General features: G+C 40.7%; 2 protein-coding genes across 3 annotated transcripts; one reads left to right on the forward strand and one right to left on the reverse strand.

Moving 5' to 3' along the window:
* Nucleotides 1-1,995: 1,995 nt before the first annotated feature.
* gatm (glycine amidinotransferase (L-arginine:glycine amidinotransferase)) lies at nucleotides 1,996-6,247 on the reverse strand. Of its 2 annotated transcripts, none has more exons than XM_035628779.2 (9): nucleotides 6,091-6,247; nucleotides 4,954-5,172; nucleotides 4,607-4,802; nucleotides 3,713-3,903; nucleotides 3,418-3,555; nucleotides 3,039-3,203; nucleotides 2,863-2,926; nucleotides 2,663-2,779; nucleotides 1,996-2,477 (listed from the first exon to the last, which is right to left on the reverse strand). In XM_035628779.2, exons 1-9 carry the CDS (start codon nucleotides 6,157-6,159, stop codon nucleotides 2,365-2,367), a joined length of 1,272 nt encoding a protein of 423 aa, XP_035484672.2. In that variant the 5' UTR covers nucleotides 6,160-6,247; the 3' UTR covers nucleotides 1,996-2,364. The 2 variants fall into 2 exon arrangements, with proteins under 2 accessions (XP_035484672.2, XP_035484673.2); XM_035628780.2 differs by lacking the exon at nucleotides 6,091-6,247 and adding an exon at nucleotides 5,500-6,001.
* A 3,169-nt stretch (nucleotides 6,248-9,416) lies between these two features.
* Nucleotides 9,417-19,246, forward strand: zgc:158482 (uncharacterized protein LOC100009650 homolog). The gene is made up of 10 exons (XM_035628416.2): nucleotides 9,417-10,134; nucleotides 11,447-11,656; nucleotides 11,759-11,917; nucleotides 13,356-13,480; nucleotides 14,902-15,096; nucleotides 15,552-15,642; nucleotides 15,842-16,040; nucleotides 16,442-16,539; nucleotides 17,044-17,174; nucleotides 17,868-19,246. Exons 1-10 carry the CDS (start codon nucleotides 9,651-9,653, stop codon nucleotides 18,042-18,044), a joined length of 1,869 nt encoding a protein of 622 aa, XP_035484309.1. The 5' UTR covers nucleotides 9,417-9,650; the 3' UTR covers nucleotides 18,045-19,246.
* The last annotated feature ends 136 nt before the right edge of the window (nucleotides 19,247-19,382 follow it).

Here is a 19,382-nt window from a genome sequence, read left to right on the forward strand (position 1 = left end):
ACTTTGCCAAATATTGAAATCAAATTTAATCTTATTGTCCAAAATATGTCAGAGGCCAATACAGGGAAGATGACAGCACAGACGATATATAAAGTAAAAACATTTTTTTTCAGTGATTTATGTTATTGTTATGTTATTTATATGTTATAGTACTATGTTCTCAAAAGCAAAAAATTGCACACAAATATAATTGGAATTTGTAAATTAGTAAAGTTCATTTTTTTTATAATGATCGCTTCATTAATAGTAGTCAAACCTGCATGGGGCAGAGTATCCACCCAAGGTACACATGAGCACCACACTACACATTTCACCTGACAAACCTTTCACCCCAGCCACAGTGGAGGTGTGAGGTTTAAACAGTATTGAAAAAGATTTGCCTCTTTGATCGACTGTAACACAAGCCGTCTTTTTATAGAAACACACAGATCTTAATATCCTGGATAAAGGAATAGTCGACAAGAAAAAGTAAAATATCAATAATGCATTTTTTTCGGTATTTGCATTAGTTTGATTTACATATAAGTATATGAAGCAATGTTCCTCCCACTGACACATCAGCCTGGTTAATTTTTCGTAGACATTATGTGTGTGGAGGTAAATCTGGGGCAACAAGGTGAATAGATCCCAAGTTCACAAGTTTGTGTGACATACAATGGCCTCTATTGATCAACATATGACCAAATTTACCAAATATATTTACACCAATACTGTATTTTGACTTTGTGTGATTGATGTTTTTAAGCAGGCATTTATTTTTTTTACAACCTCACCTTTTAATGTTGCATGTTTTATTTCAACCTTGGAAATTGCAACTTAGGCCTACAGTACTTGTACTTTACTTACATTATTTATTTTTGTGGATTTCAAATGGACATGTACTTTTACACTTCACACTGGGAAGTCATTGTACTTTGCAGACATTCCTCTTCAACATCTACTTGAGTACAATAAAGGACTTTCACCTCACACGTATTGTTGTATTGTACATTGTCAGATTAGAGTTGTGGTACAAAGGATGTCAGTGCTTGTCGTCACATCACTGGTGATATGGATGAATGTTGTGGATATTTATCTTTGCACAATTTTTTTTGCAGTAATGTCCTACTCATAAACAATAAAAACAATATGCTAAATATTAACGTAATCACAAAATCTCACAATCACAAAAATGACAAACTCTTTTTTAATTATATTTAATAACGGCGAATATTACAAAACATTCCTTTCATTCCCCTGCTGAGCCTAAACTTCCCTTGAATTCATCTTTTCAAAATAAATACCAAGGCAGACTTTAAGAGGTTGACGTCTACATCGAAGTGTATATGCAGCCAAAGGAATCATAAAACATTAATCTTCACAACAAAATGTCTTTCATTCTTCAGGCACCATAGCTTTGCACATAGAAGCAGCCAAGCGGTTCAGTGATAATGACTAGTAGCATATAACTGACCCAGATTTGCAATAGGAGAAAACAGCAGAGGCAAAAGGTATACAACATCTGATATGGACCGCATACTTTTTAAGTAAATATATAAAAACAGTAATTGTTGGGAAATCCAATAAAGAGTATGAAAAATATAAATATGACTTTGTTTGTTCAATCAATTAAAATCTTTACTAAATAATATACTAGCAATAAGGAATTAATATCGTTTAATGACCTACAGAACAACTTTTATACATTTCTTTAAATAAAATAAAAAATGACTTTGGCAAAAGACAGAATTATGTTGTCCGAGTTTTCGTGAGGAGGTAGCTCCTCACCTCCTGTGCCCTAGTATGATGACGTTCACATACCAAATTGTACCTTGTCCTCAAAGTTATGACGTTTCAGATGTTTACGCCATAAACACTTCAGCTTCACAATAGCCAGGCCAGAAATGCAGTTAATATTGAGATTACTGACTGAAGTAAAGTGATTTGTAACTGATGATCATACATTGTATGTATATATATATATATATATATATATATATATATATATATATATATATATATATATATATATATATATATATATATATATATATATATATATCCGAACAGAGCTGTTTGGCATTGTGATGCACAGCGATGTCAAATCAAACCAATTCATACACGTTAATTTAGGACATTAAGCCCTAATCAGGAAAAAATTTGACTGATTTGACTTGGAGTTGCAGCAGGTGACACCCAAACATACACATTTCAAATGTACATGCTGTTTAAGATGGGGTTAGAAATTTGGCAGCTGTACATTGTTGTATCACAAAGCATGATACACACAATTGACAGACAATAAGTTTGACAGCGGGATTTAAGAGACCGAACAGAGGCTTTAAATCTTTAAAGCTCAATAAAAACTGCCTATTTCTGGCAAGGCTAGTGGAAGTAGGACTGCAGGACACCACGGCGGCGGACATCAGTTGTCCAGCAGTGGAAGCCACCACCCAGGGAGTTGGCATGGCGAATGCTCACCTTTATGGTCTGGATACCTGCAACAACAACAACAAAACACCATTAGTGCATCATTATTACACAGCGTTGGGTCCTCATTTCCCTGAAAAAAATCATTTGGAATGAGTGTTTTCCTCATGGATGATTTGGAAGCTCACTCTGTTGAAAGGAATCTTAAAGGATATAAAAAATGAGGTGACAAAATACTAATAAATGAACTCACCAAGTTTCTCAAACATTTTCTGAATGGTGGTTTCTCTGTCTTCGACCATAACGCGCTTCTCATCCAACATCAGGACATTCATGGACAGCCATTTGGAGGACATCCACAGTGGGTGGTCTACGCAGAGAGATGGAGAACGGTTCTCTTTAAGTAAGACTTCAAAGTGTAAGAGAAGCTTAAGTTTGAGTGTCATCACCCACCATCAGGCATCAGAGGTGTTGGCGGTTTCACGACAGTCCAGCCAGCCTTCTTGAACATCTCGACCTAGGGCAAAGAGCGGAGAGCGGCGGTGAACACGAGGCACTCGTTTGGTGTTTATCAGAGCGAGTTGACGCGTCGGAATCAACAAGTAGGCTTTGTTTTTGTCTTCTAGTACCTGGTGACAAGGGCGGTCGGGGTTTGACAGCACCAGCCCCGGTCCGATGATGTTAAAAGTGGCATCAATGTGCATGGGGTTAGGATCCTTGAATGACACTATGTGGATCTTGTAGTCTGGGCCCAGGTGGCGACGCATCCATTCAATTCCCATATAATTTGTAACCTGTGGTAAAAATTAAAAATAAATAAAAAAGCAGCAGAAGAAGTTACACATGCAGTACATTCTGATGATGAATACTCTGTCTAGTTCTTGAGTGAGTAAATGTTTGTGTTCACAGTTTTGACTTGATCTGATCTTCCATTCTGCACACTGCAGGACGCTGTGCACATTTATAAGCAATAGCCTCTTGTATGAGAGTGAGTTCAAACTTTTATACCTGACTCCTCTGGACAAAAATGTCCCTCCCAGCTCGGATGAAATCAGCAGCGTCGAAGCAGGGCTCGTGCTCCGTGGTGACAAACTTCCCCTGGGCAGCCAGCACGTGTCTGTCCTCCACTGTGCGCATGGGGTAGTCCTGAATCACATCAGGCAATAATGATTCACACCACAGCAATTAGGTTAAACCGAAATCCCTCCAAAAAAAACAACAACCTTCCACCTGAGAATATTACACATTTGTTGTCTTGAACATCTCCGGTATCTCAGGTTAAACTCCCCAGATGAGGTCTTACCTGATCGTACAGCTCGTCGGCCATGGTGGGTTTGGGAGCAGTGGTCCATTTAGCCCCTTTCTTGAAGTATTCCTTGATCAAAGGTCTGTAGGCCCGATACTCGAAGAAGCGCGACCTCCAAGCCATGGGAGCCTCGATAATCTCATTCCCCACAACCAGAAGGATGTCTCTGGGCATGGCAGCATACAAGCCTGCAAAAGATTGAATGATAACACCGTTAGCTCGCATGGAATATTTGATAAGATACAATGCGATGGATTAACACTGTTTTAAAACACGGCAGTGGTGGAATTAGTATGCAGGTCATTTATATGCATTATATTAATGGACCATCATTATTGATGCATGAACAAGTGAACAGTTCTTTAGTGTTATAGCTGATCGAGGAGGAACTGAAAACTGTATGTTGTTGTTTTTTCTGCAAAAAATTACTAAATGTAACTAGTCGTGATAGTAATATGGTGGAGTATGTAAACATTGTAAATACAGTATTACTGTCAGAAATGTTGTGGAGTAATAATAATATTGATATTTCACCTTTCAAAGCGCAGTTACAAGGTGTGTTACAAGTTAAAAATATGGAATTGAAAATCCTTATTTTATATATAATATTGGGGGCAGAAATACGAGAGTAAAATTGTGACCAGTGAGAAGGGTCAAAATATTTTATTTTTTTATTTGATTTAAATATTACGTGAGAGAGAAAAAGTAGAAGCATCCAGTAGCATGAAATAGAAAAAGTTGAGCAAAGCACCTTAGAATTGTTCTCAAGCACAGTACTTGTGTGCGACTTCATGGATTACTGAGTTGTGTTTTAGATATAACTTTGAGAGGATACCTGTAAAATTCAAAGGCTCATCAGTGAGCATTACTTCTGATCTGTGTCATATCTACCTGAGGAGGTGAAATCTGGAGTTGTGTACTGCAGGGACCAGTCGATGGGTTCGGGCCTCCTCACATTGATGCCCTCGTGGCGCAGGATATTGCACATTTCTTCGATCTCAGCAACGGCTTTTTTCAAGTGGTCCGCAGGAAAAGGCTGGCCCCCATACTTCTGGAAGAAGGGCCAGTTCTTCTCGTATGTGTTGGCCTGTTGAGAAATGTGCAATATGACAACACGCAGTTAATCTGATCGTCTCGCGGTCTGGATTTCCGATGTCTGCTATTGATGCGTGACCTGCACTCGGAGATTGCGTAATGTGCATTGTTGCGGACAAAGTCATTTTAAAGTTGTCGCTTACTTTCACTTCCACAGTGAAGGGAGGGACATAGGCATTTTCAGCACGACCCACAATCACCTCCTCGAGAGGGTCCCATTCATTGTAGCAGCAGACAGGACATTCCTCCGGCACAGGCCCAGTAACATGTTCCTCTTCAACTGCATGGTGCGACTGTGCAGCTGCTGCGCTTGAAGTGCTCTGGAACGCCCTCTGCACCCATCCAGTCACAGCCCGGCCAAGCTGAGGGAGAAAAAGTATGGATTCAAAAAAAATTCTTTCAAGCCAAAGGGGTAAAATGACGAGAACAGCTTTGAAACTAAATTTGATATTTCTTTCGATTTACAAACAAACATGCCATGACTGCACTTTAAAATAATCAGTGTATTAGTAAGAAACAACGCAAGGTGTGTATAAATACCATTGCTGCATTTTACATGCTCTGGGTTTTGTTTTTTGACTTCATTTTTGTGCCAAAAAGGGAAATCAAGTGACACTCGGATTAATGACCTGGCAGGCAGCTCACATACTACAAAGGCTAATTCAGGTAAAGAAAAAAAGCACAGTAACCTTAAGTATCAATGAGTATCGCCTTCAGGCTGGGTAGATTGGTTCGGTGCCAAAGTACATATGTTAGTAAGCCCAGCCTTATCTCCACAGATAGGCCTCACAGTGTGGCCCCTGCTGACTCGGGAGCAGCTCCAGTGTTACTGGGTGTGGGAGCGCATCTGTGCCAAACAGCTGTTCACTGTCACTCAGGGACCAATGGAAAAAAAAACAGAAAAAATATCTCTGCAATAAGAAGCCCTCCAATCTCTGGACTATAAAGTCCCTTTGACACAATCAGTGTTTCAATATTCTTGTGGGTTTTTCTTCTTTCAGCCCAAACAAATTGGATTTGATTATACTGGATTTCATATTTTTGTAGAGATTTTTTTTTTTTTTGTATTTTCATCAGCTAATTTAATCTGATTAACAATGAATCGATTAAACTGATCTCAAGTGAAACAAGTAGTGAAGAAAATGTCGTATTTGTTTTCTTTATTCACGTAGTCTGCTTTAAAAAAAACAAACCACCGACCCCCAATATAAATGAATGAATGAATGAATGAATAAACAGGTAAATACAGAAGACATTAAAACCATAACCATAATACCGACCATGGCTCCGATCAGATGGGCAGCCTCGGCCCCCCTGCTACCTCCTCTCAGACACCTGACTCGCAGCATTGTCCGACGTAATCGTGAGTGAGTGTATCAGTTCAAATGTCGCGGCGGCGGCGGCGCACGATCCAACTCTCAGTTTGCGCCCGAGCGCAGACGGAGCCTCCTTTATAGGAGCGGGGCTACGTGGCCCCCGACACCATTGGCCGCACTCGTGTTGTGGGCAACGTGACTTGAGGGGGAAAAAAAGAAAAAGAAGCCACCCTGACACACAATCCCCTGACGCCAGCAAATTCTTATCAACTGGGCTATATGGGCTTTTAAAAAGTTTTCCAATGAGAACCAGCGCGTCGAGATTCGGGGTCCATTGTCAACAGCCACTGGGGAACAGATTATTATTATTATTATTTTTTTTTTTGGGGGGGGGGCTTAAAAATACAATAATTAGTTCAAATAACAGCAGTAACTGATTTAAAAAAAAAAGAAGAATTGAATATTAGGGTTAGGTAACCCTAACCCTAACCCTTAACTGCAGACCCCCCCCCATGAATCAAGCCTTTTAATTATTTAATTTATATATTTGAGTAATATAAAGTCATATACTCATTACAGATATTTCACAATAAAAGCCACAAGTAAAGGTATTTTAAAAGATGATAAAACTGCTAAATAATATTTCTTCATTGTATTTCACACATCAAGGCCACAAGTATTTTTTAAAAAGGGCTAATTAATTAGCAGCTCTAGATCTCACTGCTAAATAAGACCTGTGAGCGGATGTCAGGATCCTTAATTACGCGGGACATTTTGAACACAATGCAATGTGAAACCATCATCGGTATTATATTGACATTGCTTTGTTGGGGGGACTTGAGCAAACACACAGAGTTTAAAGGGTGACCTAATCGAAGAGATATAGGGCAGGCTGTAACCACATGCTTGGCTGGACTGTGCTCACAGGAGTTTCACAACCCAGCGACCTCAGTGACCACTGATATTACCTTGCCCTCTTTAAGAATTCCTGGCCAACACCCAAGGTTCAAAGGATATGAGCCCAAGATGCCTTCAGCTCTCCGTAGCATAATTCACCAGTCCAACAGTCAGAAAGAGAATTTAAATAACAGCGGATGGTATACCTGAAGCTGTGTTTATCCATTCAATGTCCCTATGGGGGATTGAAAAACATCCAAGCAAGTAAATACATATTCCGAACCGCTGATATACATGCAACATTATTTAGACAGCATAAGAGGTAACTTTCAGTCTTTATGCTAAGCTAAGCTAACATACATGAGAGCGGAATCAAGCTCCTCATCTTTTTTCCAAAAACGATGAAAAATCGTTTCTGACCCCTCTGGGTGAAATGTGGTGTACCCCAGGGATCTGTCCTTGGCCCAATGCTTTTTTCCCCATCTACATGCTTCCCCTTGCTGACATCATTTGCAAAAACAATGTCAAATTTCACTGCTTTCTGCTGTTAAATGTAGAGAAAACTGAAATATTAGTTGCTAGACCAGCTAAACATGCACGGAAATATGGGTGTTCTTATTGATGGATGTGTTATTTCTGGAAGCTCGAGCATCAAAGACCTTGGCGTAATTTTTGATGCTTGATCTTTGACATTCCAGGCTCATATCACACCTATTACCAAGACAACATTTTAACATCCATCCATCCATCCATCATCTACCACTTTCTCCATTTAAGGTTCGCGGGGGGGCTGGAGCTGATATTGGGTGAGAGGCAGGGTACACCCTGGACAGGTTGCCAGCCTATTGCAGAGACAGACAACCATTCACATTCACACCTACGGTCAATTTAGAGTCTTCAATTCACCAAACCCCAATCTACATGTCTTTGGACTGTGGGAGGAACCTGGAGAACCCGGAGAGAACCCACGCATACACAGGGAGAACTTTTTGAGCTGATTGGGTGTGGGGAAGGAACACACACACACACACACACACACACACACACACACACACAGTATGCTCTTACAAAGCAGGGAAGAGGTCTGCCTATCGTGTTTAAGTTAAATTTTTCCTGCCTGTTGAGGACAGTAAAGACTTTTTTTTTCTTAACTAGGCCAGACGCGAGAACGTTTACCAAATTCAAGTCAAATAAACAAACAAACCCATTGCATAACTTATTTTTTTCAGTGCACCCCATTTGAAGTCTTGTAACTTGAAGTTGATAAGTCAATGTACCCTTAAGGCTAGATAGTTAGAGAGATAGATAGATTTACTTTATTTAAATGTAACAAAATGTAAATAAGTGCAGAAGTACACGGTTACATGAAGGTGCAATGTGCCGACAATGACATCTTCTTCAAATCTGCACAAAGCTTCTTCTGTGAAAGAAATGTTGCACAGTGAAATCTCCTCCCTATACAACCTGAGCTGTATGGACTGAGGCAAATAATGAAATAAAAATTCACCTTCCTTCCAGAGACGTGGAAAAATAACCTGAGTCTTACACTTGTCGGTCTCACTAAACAGTGACAAATCCATTTGATGCTGCCTAATGAAAATGTTTAAAAACCCACAGAATGTTTGATAGTGTTAAAAGAATTCAAAAGGTTTATGATGTGTTTCAGCTATTTTGGCCCACAGTCTGAACTGTTTTGCAGTTTTGAATGGGACATTGGTTTTGTTTCTGCAGTTTAACAGAAAGTGAAAATTGGCAATGAATGAAAGTGGAGCACAGACAAAAAAAGAGTGCCACCTGCAGGAATCTAAGACAGCTTGGGAAGAACAATCAGAGAAAGAGACAGTTCCTCTGTGACACAAACAAATCATACACTGTTTGAGGAATACATTTCTTAACTTTTGTCATAGTTTGTGTATTTATTGTGTTTGTGTGTGTGTGTGCTGTTATGCATATGCAGTCATGCAGTCTTATCAGAATATTCCAATCAGTATTACAAATCTAAACACAAAGGTGGTCCCATTATTTGTTGTCAAAGGTAACTGAGAACGTTTACTCTATTGACACCCCCTTAACCCCATGATTTATCTTGCACCTGGACTAAATTACCAATCCTGTTTTACTATACCACTAACAGAGAAACTTATCTTCAATGGTAAAACCCCTTCTGTTATCTGGTGGTGTACCAGTGCCGGGTGCACCGGCTGACACTGGACAAGCTGCAGCGTTATATCGTGTCACCTTAAACTGCCTTTGACAGCTGACTCTTAGCGCTGAGGTCAAGCTTTTCTTACCCCTTTTTAAAAAGTTTGTTCCCCTGTCAGCCAATGTTTGGGGGAGATCTCCCCCTTCTTTTGTATATTTATGAAGAAGCAAAATACACAACAGCTGCTCTTGTGAAACCTGCTGTGACCCTTCAAACTCCAGACATTCCTAAAAAAAAAAACTGATCCAAACATTCACCGTTTTCTTTTCTTTTTTCTTGCTTTGGCTTAAGTTGTTTTGAGCACACGCCCCGCCCACAGAACCAAATCCCCACAGCATTCCCCATTTTACAGAAGGAGCTCCAGACTTGTTTATAGGAACTGTGGCTTTTAAAAAGAAAGAAAGAAAAGAAATAAAGAGAAAACATGATGGAGCTGTTTATTATTTCGGTCGTGATTGCGAGTCTCCTCATCATACCGTTCGCGATCAAAACGTTTCGCCCCTATCTGTGGATGGACATTGTGTACTTCGGGGTCCTGCTGCGGATCCTGGCGAAGTTCGTGTCCAGGCGCAGGAGGAGGCCCCTCTTCTTCGTCCTGGACCGCTTCTTGGAGCAGTGCGCCGCGCGTCCGGACAAGACGTTCGTCGTGTTCGACGGCGAGAGCCACTCGTTCGCGCGCGCGGACGCGCGGAGCAACAAGGTGGCCAACGCGCTGCGGACGCGCCCCGGGTTCGAGGCCGGCGACACCGTCGCCCTGTTCATGGGGAACGAACCCGCCTTCTTGTTCACCTGGCTGGCGCTGGCCAAGCTGGGCTCCCCCTCGGCTCTGCTCAACCACAACATCCGCGGCAAGTCTCTGCTGCACTGCTTCAGCTGCTGCAGGGCCAGGGTGTTGATAGCAGCCGCAGGTATAGAAGTATATAAGAATATGAAATCAAACGTTCATTATTGACCGCACCACCAGCCACTGTGTCTACATGCGTGTGTGTTGACATCGGAATGAATGTCAACAACGGTCCTGCAAAGTGTCGCTGCCTCTGTCCTCGTCGTAAATCACTGGTTTGGTCTATAAACTACGGAAGAGCATTAGGGCCAGTCGTAAAAGAAGGAGAAAAAAAATGAGTTGGAAAAATTGTTTCATTTTTTTAACATTTCGAGAATAAAGCCAAAATGTCGAATATAAAGTTGAAATGTCGAGAATAAAGTTGAAAATTGTTTCCAGGAAGCACTTTTCAGCAGCACCAAAGATCCCGGATGTTGATGTTTTGCTAGCCAGTTTGCTAAGCTAACGCTAGCTGCTAACCAAGGGCTGAATCTGGAAGAAACGACGCGGGACAACGGGTGTTTGTACATGTACGCCAACATGTGTCCCGACACGATAACGCACAATTGCAAACAACCGTTAATGGATTTCGAGAGGCGTGCCGTTAGCGAAGCTAGCGTAGCTTTGCTAACTGGTACCACAACACGGTCGTTTAGGGCTATTTCGACTTTATTCTCGACATTTCAACTTTATTCTCGAAATGTTAAATAAAAACAACAACTTCCCCTTCATTTAAAAATAAATAAAATCTTCCCCCTCATTTCCCCCCCTTATGCCTGGCCCTAATGCTCATCTGTAATAAAATGTCAGAAAATATGGATTTGTCAGCTAGATTTCTGTTGTGTATCTGTTAACGTTTTTGTTTGTGTCCCACATTTCCCCATTGAGGGACAAATTAAATAATATCTCATCTTCAACATGTTTTCATGTGCAGAAATTCACTGTGTAGTACTTTTCAGGGGTCCCGTTGGATGAAAGCAGTACCTTTATTTGTTCAGTGCACATTGTCTTCATCTCCTTAACTTATCCCCATATAGGTCACCAATCATCCTCCAAATTCCCACATAAGGTGATTGCACACTAACAACCCAGAGTGAAACTTGGGTTTGCAAGATTTAGATTGGCTTCCACATGGCTCGGATCCTATTTGGACTTTGGCTTTGAGTCTGTGGAGATTCTCATTCGTCCAGGTCATAGTTGTCCACGAGGGTGTTGAATCCGGAGCAACTCGACTTGGTGGTAGTTTCTTCAAGACGTTTCACCTCTCATCCAGCTGATCAACCGTAGAAGGCCTCATGGATGACAGCTGAAACGTCCTAAAGAAACTAGAACCGAGTCCAGTCCAATACTGAGCCGATAGGCAAGTCTGCATGATTCTGCTGTCGGTCCCTCCTTAGAGCTAAAGGACGCAGTGGAGGATGTGCTCCCCTCGCTGATACAGCAGGGCGTCACTGTGCTCCTGATGACCAAACACTGTGACGCACCTGGAATCGAGAGCTTCTCCGATAAAGTGGACGAGGCGTCCGACGCGCGGCTCCCTCGATCCCTCAGGTCGCACGTCACCTTCAAAAGTCCTGCAGTTTATATCTACACCTCTGGAACCACAGGTACTGGAGCGGCTGCGTATATCTGCTCGTTTCTCACTTTCGACTCATCACAAACCTCCCTCAGTTTTTATCTTGTGCTCGTTGCATCCTGTTGTTTTTCAGGTCTCCCCAAGGCAGCCGTGGTTAATCAGAACCGCCTCCTCACGGCTCTGGCTATTTTATCCTCGAACGGCGTGACACCCAGTGACGTCATCTACCTCAACCTGCCTCTGTACCACACAGCTGGATTTTTAATCGGTTTCATTGGCTCGATCGAAACAGGTGAGTTGAGACGACTGAGTTGTGGTGAAGAGACAGTTGCAACCTCAGGTGTGCTTGAGATTCCTTGCAGATGGACGAACTCTTTCCCGAAATAAAGAGTTGTCAGGTTGTTTACATTTCAGGCTTTGTGTAAATAACAGATCACGCATGTTTTATTTAAACCTTCATTTGTGTCATCATTTGGATCACCCAATTGGCTATGTACAACGGTTCCTGTCACTGCTGATGCCAGAGTGTTTAACCTCAGTAGGGATAAGACAGCTGTGCTGCAAGGTACTAAATACCAAATGATTAAGCTAAGACTCCAGAGTTACTGTATTTCTGTCCAAACTGTTGTAGGCCATATCTTAGAGATGACAAACAAATAAAAGCAGCCACTAAGGGTTTTTAAGAGGTTGTGAGTGCCAACAGTGTGAAATCTAAGCTGAAATGTGTCATTTACGACAGACCCAGGTTCAGCTTGTTATAAATTGCGTCTCCGTAAAGTGCCGTTTTTACACAAACAGATTGCTTTGCTGTCTGGTTTGAGAAAATCCTCCTACTCCTCAGGCTAAACGAACCATTTATAAATTGGATTAGCTGAAAAATCCTTTGTCACACAGTTGAAAACAAAGCGTTTTTCTTATCTCATGAAAAAGTGATGAGGACAGCGATGATAAAGCAGGATGAATAATCAGCTTTGAATAATTTTTTTCTAATTTGGTAAAAGAAACAATGATATGCGTCGTCGATTCATCTTCCAAAATTTTGTGGTAAGGATACAATCCCTCACTGGCATCCTACCAGCAATCTCAAACAATCAATTTTATTTGATGACAGAGATACAGTATCGCTTGCACCTGTTGGCAAACTACTTGTGGAGGTCAAGTAGGCGTCCCCAGTGAAGACTGTTTCGAGGCTTTCACAAGGCTCTTTAGTGCTGCAAAATGATATGGGTTAGAATTAGGGTTTGGGGTTTAGGGGCAATTTAACTCTGTTTTTTTTCTCCACACTACACATAAATGATGTCCCTGCTCCTCATTCCCTGTCCTGGAAACCTGAGAGAAAGAGTCTTTTGTCACGAAGCAGTAATCCGAACAGAGCGTGGTCAAACAAGACCAGATTACCCCCACTTTCTAAATGCTTCAAGTCCAAAATAGGCCAAAGTTCACGGTGCTAATATGTCGGGGGAAGCAGCCTTAGCTACACACACATATTATGAGATATCCAATCCAGCCCCAGAACAACCACACTCCTGTTGTGTAGTCCACTCAATCAAATGGCATTTGATTTTGATTCAGTCAATTCAAAATATAAATGGTATGTAGAAATAACTTAGAATACTGTAGAAAAGTGATTTTTCCAGAAATGTTAAAAATACACTTGAATTTTATTGGTTAATAATTAACTAACATTCCTATGCTGAAATCTAATCTTTTGTTACTGTCTTGTTTTGAAGGATCAACTATCATTCTGAAGAGGAAGTTTTCTGCCTCTCAGTTTTGGGACGACTGCAGGAAATACAGTGTGACCGTTATCCAGTACATCGGCGAGGTGATGCGTTACCTCTGCAGCACTCCAGGGGTAAAAATGTTTTTTTTTTTTTAACTGTTATCCGCTTATCATGCCATGTTGAGCTCAGTGCTGCTAAACCTAAAACTAAGCAGTATTACCATATTTTGGTACTGTTCATGCACAAATAATGTTTGTTTTGCAGATTTTCCTTTCTCTCTAGTGTAGAAATGCTGTTTCTTTATCATGTGACAGCTTCAATTCTCAACTGAAACCGTAACCTGAGGTGATCTTTTATGGTTGACAGGAGGTTAAAGGACTCCCTGTTGCTCAGGGGCAGTGGAACAAGACTACTTAAGGCCTTTAAGCAAAGCATATTTTGTATAGAATTTAACTGAACTATGATTTAAAGATGAAAAAGAAAATACATGTGATTGCGGTTTTGGTCATCAGTTGTGGTTGTGTTTGTTCCCCCGACGCCTCATATTCGGAAAATATTGGTCGAGTGTGTGGGCAGTCCTCTGTAATATCCTTTAACTATGAATTGAAGGCCATGTTTGTTAAAATCCCTAGAGATGTGTTTTAGCTCTATTAGGGGCACACATGATCTTTGGCAGGGTGCTGCCGTCACTTCACTGCTATCCAAACTACCGTGAAACTTCTTGGCTGCAAGAGGCACTGTGAACCGGGCGCAGCAAGCTCCGATGCAGACAGATCCGGTCGGAGATAACTTTACAGTCATCTCTTGTACATTCCCACATAACTGCACAGCTGGCTTACCAAAATAGAAAAAATTGCAACTATCATGTGCCCTGCTTTCAGGTCATTATCTGTTGGGCGCTTGAACGGCATGAAAACACATAAATATCAGTTGCAGATAGGATGAATATCGAATGAATGAGAAAGATTCTGTACTTGTGATGGCTGTTGAAAATGCATCTGCTGAAAATAGTGCCGTACTGTAAGCGTGTTGTCTACATGTATGGCCATTCAGAGTATCCGGTTGCATCACATGCATGGCAGTCTCAGTTTACTGCGCGACCCTACACCAGGCAGAGGAGGAGGTGGTTTGTCTGTATCTGGTCACCTCTAGGAATAGATGCTGGCCTTTCCTAAGGAAGACCATATTGAGTAACTTGGCAACCAAATCCCCCTGTACTAGTATTTGACTCTATGGTCACATTCATAACAGTAAATGGTGTTTATTATTCAGCATTTGTACGTTTTTTTGGAGAGATGAGTTTTTTTGAAGTCATTCAGAAGTCTGTGAACTAGTTTGTGATGTCAAATTATTACATATAGATGGGGGTTTGACATATCAGAAAGGTGTCTAATCCTAATTAAGGGTCTAATTAGGTGACTCATGTCTGTTTATTACAAAGCATATGAGTTCACGTGAGTGTGATTAAAACTAGTAGACTGCAATAATGTAATACTTACCCAGTGCTTGGTATTAGAATCTTTTTTCTTTTTTTTTTTATATGCAAATGTAGAGAGAAAATGACAAGGACCATAAAGTAAGACTGGCCATTGGTAATGGAATCAGAGCCGACATATGGAGAGAGTTTCTCAGTCGCTTTGGGAACGTCCAGGTCCAAGAGTTTTACGCCTCCACTGAGGGAAATGTGGGATTTGTCAACTATGCAGGGAGAATTGGAGCTATTGGACGTGTCAACTTTTTGCATCGGGTAAGAATGAGTAATGTCTTCCTCCCAAAAAAAATCCAAAGCATGTGTCTTTCTCTTAACGGTGTTGAATTTTCGTAGATTTATTTATTAAGTCGTGGTTCAAAATGATCTCTACTTAACTTCCAGCTTTTTTTTCTTCCTTTGCTTTCGACGGCATCTCATGGTGGACCATGGAACAGCCTCATCCATTCTCCAGTAGAGTCTAATAGAGGACAATGAAATGTGATTGAAGGCTCTAAAAAAAAAAGAAGCTTTTAAAACTACTTGAAGTTGAGAAAATTTTTCCAAGGTCTAGAATGAACCTCTGTATAGTATTTATTTGTGGTTTAAAAAAGCAGGCCAAAAGAAATGCATTGTGTTTAATGCATTCTGCATTGTTTTTGTATGTGTCATCAATACAGTTATATCATTATAATTGTGTTTAGCATCACTGATGTCTGTGCTTCCTCCTGTAGAAGTTCTTTCCCTACACTCTCATTAAATATGACACAGAGCGAGATGAACCCGTTCGAGATGCCAATGGCCTCTGCGTGGAGTCACCCAAAGGTAGAGAAACAACTGTTCGTATAAACTCGATCATTGTATCACAGACACATGATACAGATATCTATGCACCATGACATTTGATATTGCATCTGGATCACGTGGGCAGGGTCTACTCACCGACCAAATCAGGACGCCCAATGAAGGGGCGAGTCGTCTACTGATCGATAATGTCAGTAATGTCAGTGGCTCTCTCTTTAAGGTGAGACTGGACTACTGGTGTCGAGGATCACAGACATTGCCCCTTTCGTTGGCTACGCCGAGAACGAAGAACAAACCGAGAGGAAAAGACTTCGTGATGTTCTCAAGAAAGGGGATCTTTACTTCAACAGCGGGGACCTAATGAGGATCGATGAGGACAACTTCATTTACTTTCAGGATCGTGTAGGCGACACGTTCAGGTACAGAGCTCCCGTGTGCCATGATTTGATTACCACGTTGTTGGTTTACTTGCAGAATAATTGTTTTTAATTTTTACACTGCAATATCAGCTGTATTGTACTACTATTACTACTAAAAATATTTTTTTTTCCCCTAGCATTTAGCACCATTGGCAATACATATTACACAATTAAGACATTGATGTTGACCAGTGAATGCATTTAGCAGCAATAAACAATAAACTTTCCTGCATATTGCACACAAGGCTCCTTTATTAAAACTGTTGTTGCTTAACCACAAGCTTTTAGTTTGCAAAGATAGGATACTTTATGCTTATGTTTTCCCACACGGCACCAAGCTGTAACATGTACTGTGCATTTTTTAAAATTGATTTATAGTTGTGACCTGTTTGAGCCCACAGGTGGAAAGGTGAGAATGTGGCCACAACTGAGGTTTCGGACATCTTGACGATTAGCGATTGTCTTGAAGAAGCCAACGTTTATGGAGTCCAAGTGCCAGGTGATGGTCATTTACCTTCATTTTCTCTAATGGTGTTTTTAAATACAATATCATATATAGAGCGCAACACTTTTATTGGTTGGCCGAAAAAAATCACAGACATATTGGTTTAGGTTTGCCAATATGAAAACTTTTATTTTGCAGAACAAATAATGTAGAAAAGAAGTTTACATTCTATTCATTTGGTTCTATTTGTGTTTTCTTTTTATTTATAGTTATTTAGAATAAAGTTTATGGTTAACCTGTAAAATATGGAGCCGTAATTATATTTCTTTGTCATAAAGGTTTTGATAACAAAATCTTAGTTATCAACTTTTTTTTAAAACAGACATATCGGCCGATATGTCAATATCGGAAACTTTTCACTCCTTAATACTGGTATTTGGATCGGCTGTCATCATGACTTCGGATTGGCAGGTCACTGAAGAGAGACATTGATTTTGCAATGGATCAGTTAATTATAAAAAGGTGCTTTTTCTGTTCCTATTTTGTTTGGCAACGTAGGGCATGAGGGGCGGGTAGGAATGGCAGCTATCACTGTGATGGAAGGTGCCGAGTTCGATGGAAGAAAAATATATAACCACGTGGTCAGCCACCTGCCCTCATATGCCCGACCTCGGTTTATAAGGACACAGGTAATTTATATACATTTTGATATTTGAAAAACAACTACAGTTCTGTAGAATGAGAAAGGTCGTGATTCATTTTTTTTTCAGCAGGATTGCGCAACACGGGACATGGGCCAAGATAGAATCCATCAAATTTTGCAGGATTTCTTTTTTACATTTTCACCCATTAAAAAAACTGGCATATTTAGAGTACTGATTTTCTGTGAGTGTGTTCAATTGGGTGCAGCTTAATTGAATTTAGGGGGACTGTTGGCCATTCTAGTTTTCTGCTGTGTTTGCAGTAGAGCTGCAACAGTCAATCGATTCATCGATTAGTAATCGACAGCTAAAGTTAATCACCCACTATTTTGATAATCGATTCATCGGTTCAAGAAGTTTGTACGAAAGAAAAAATTCAAAATTTTCTGATTTGAGCTTCATAAATGTGAATATTTTCTGGTTTCTTTGCTCCTCTATGACAGTAAAAGAAATATCTCTGATGTGTGGAAAAACAAATCATCGTGTGGGGGTTTTGGGAAACACGATCGACATTTTTCACCATGTTATGACATCTTATAGATGAATCGAGAAAATAATCGCCAGATTAATCGATAGTGAAAATAATCGTTAGTTCCAGCCCTAGTTTGCAGCATGTGATCCGAAGCAGATGATAATATTTAACACTGTACCTGAGTATTTTGCACTTTTCCCTCCATCTAGAATGCTGTGGAGGTGACTGGGACTTTCAAGCAGATGAAGATGAAGTTAGTGGAGGAGAGTTTTGATCCGGGACGAATCGCTGACTCTCTCTATATCCTTGATGATAATGAGAAGAGTTACATGCCGCTGACAGCTCAGATCTACTGCTCCATCGTGTCAGGAAACATCAAACTATGAGCAGGTGCTAAGTTGTTCACTAGCTGTGCAGGATTGCAGACTGGTTGTATTGATACTTTTTGTAATGAACTCAGGTAACAAATCTCAAAACAGCATTTGTGTGTGCTAAACCAATATGGAAACATTAACACCTTTCTTAAAAGCAGTACGTCGGAATCATAAGACTTTATTTGTTGGGGTTCATGTCAGGGGCCAGAGTCAGCCTGCAAGGGGAGGAGGGAGTTTGATGTGTATTACATATTTACTGGCAAGTGATGATATAAATAGTATATTTACTCGTATGATGGCTACATTCCAGTATGAGGACCGCTGCTTTTACTCAATCTGGTCTAATAATGGTGTCGCTCTTGGTATGGCTGCTGCAAATACTTTGCTTTTAGGAAAGATGTTAGTAGTGCAGGGGTGGAGAACCTTTTTCCCATCAAGGGCCATTTCACGGGCGATACTAAACCCTATTAACGCGATGACTGGATCTGCTTCCCTTTGGCGAGGCGTGTCATGTCTAGTGAGAGTGCTATGCGTGACTTGCAAACATTGATTTCTCACTGATGTCTCCTCCTGAACGAGGTTTTTAAGCGTCTTAATTATTAGCTGGCTTGCCACTATACGTGCATGCATGGCATTGTCTCGGTCAGAATGTGGACAGAATGAAAGCTGCTTGTAGGATACCTCCCTGAGTTGAAGGGCCTTCAACATATCCTGTCACAGTTTGTCCTTCTAGCCAGCCAGGTTAGCCTGTTTTGAGCTGCACTGAGGCTTGGCTTGGTCGTTTGTTCATTTCTACTGGCCAGCCACCACGTTGCTTATCAGCGATTAAGCATAACATTTAGGTGTGTGTTTTGTAAATCCGTTCATCCTGACCATGACCTGACATCCAGCCAGAAGGGACCAACTCGAAGGACAAGTTAGTCCACTATTTTCTTTTATCTTACGAAAAAAGAATTATGTCATGAGAATTTTTGTTGTTTCTGAATTCCTTTTTTCTTATAATAATTCCTTTAAATCTTATAATAGCATATCATAAAATGTCAGGCTGGATCAAATTGTCTTGCAAGTGTGTATATGGCCCGGATGACAGAGGTCCCCCACATCTGATGTAGTGGTGTACAGGGCCTGATGCAACACTTATATTAATGTGACAATAACTGTAAAAGCAAATTACTTCCCTAAACATTAAAGTGATTCCTATTGTGAAAACAGAACTAGTTTCCATGTGCATGTCTATTCTAATTTTGCTCATCATAGTTATAAGTATACAAAGACAACATTTCAGTTCAATTTGGCAAGTGTGGAAAAGAAAACACAAGGTGGAGACATACTGCAAGACTCTCTGTCCCC

This window comes from Scophthalmus maximus, chromosome 4 (genome assembly GCF_022379125.1).
Source record: "Scophthalmus maximus strain ysfricsl-2021 chromosome 4, ASM2237912v1, whole genome shotgun sequence".
In the NCBI taxonomy this organism is placed as follows: domain Eukaryota; kingdom Metazoa; phylum Chordata; class Actinopteri; order Pleuronectiformes; family Scophthalmidae; genus Scophthalmus; species Scophthalmus maximus.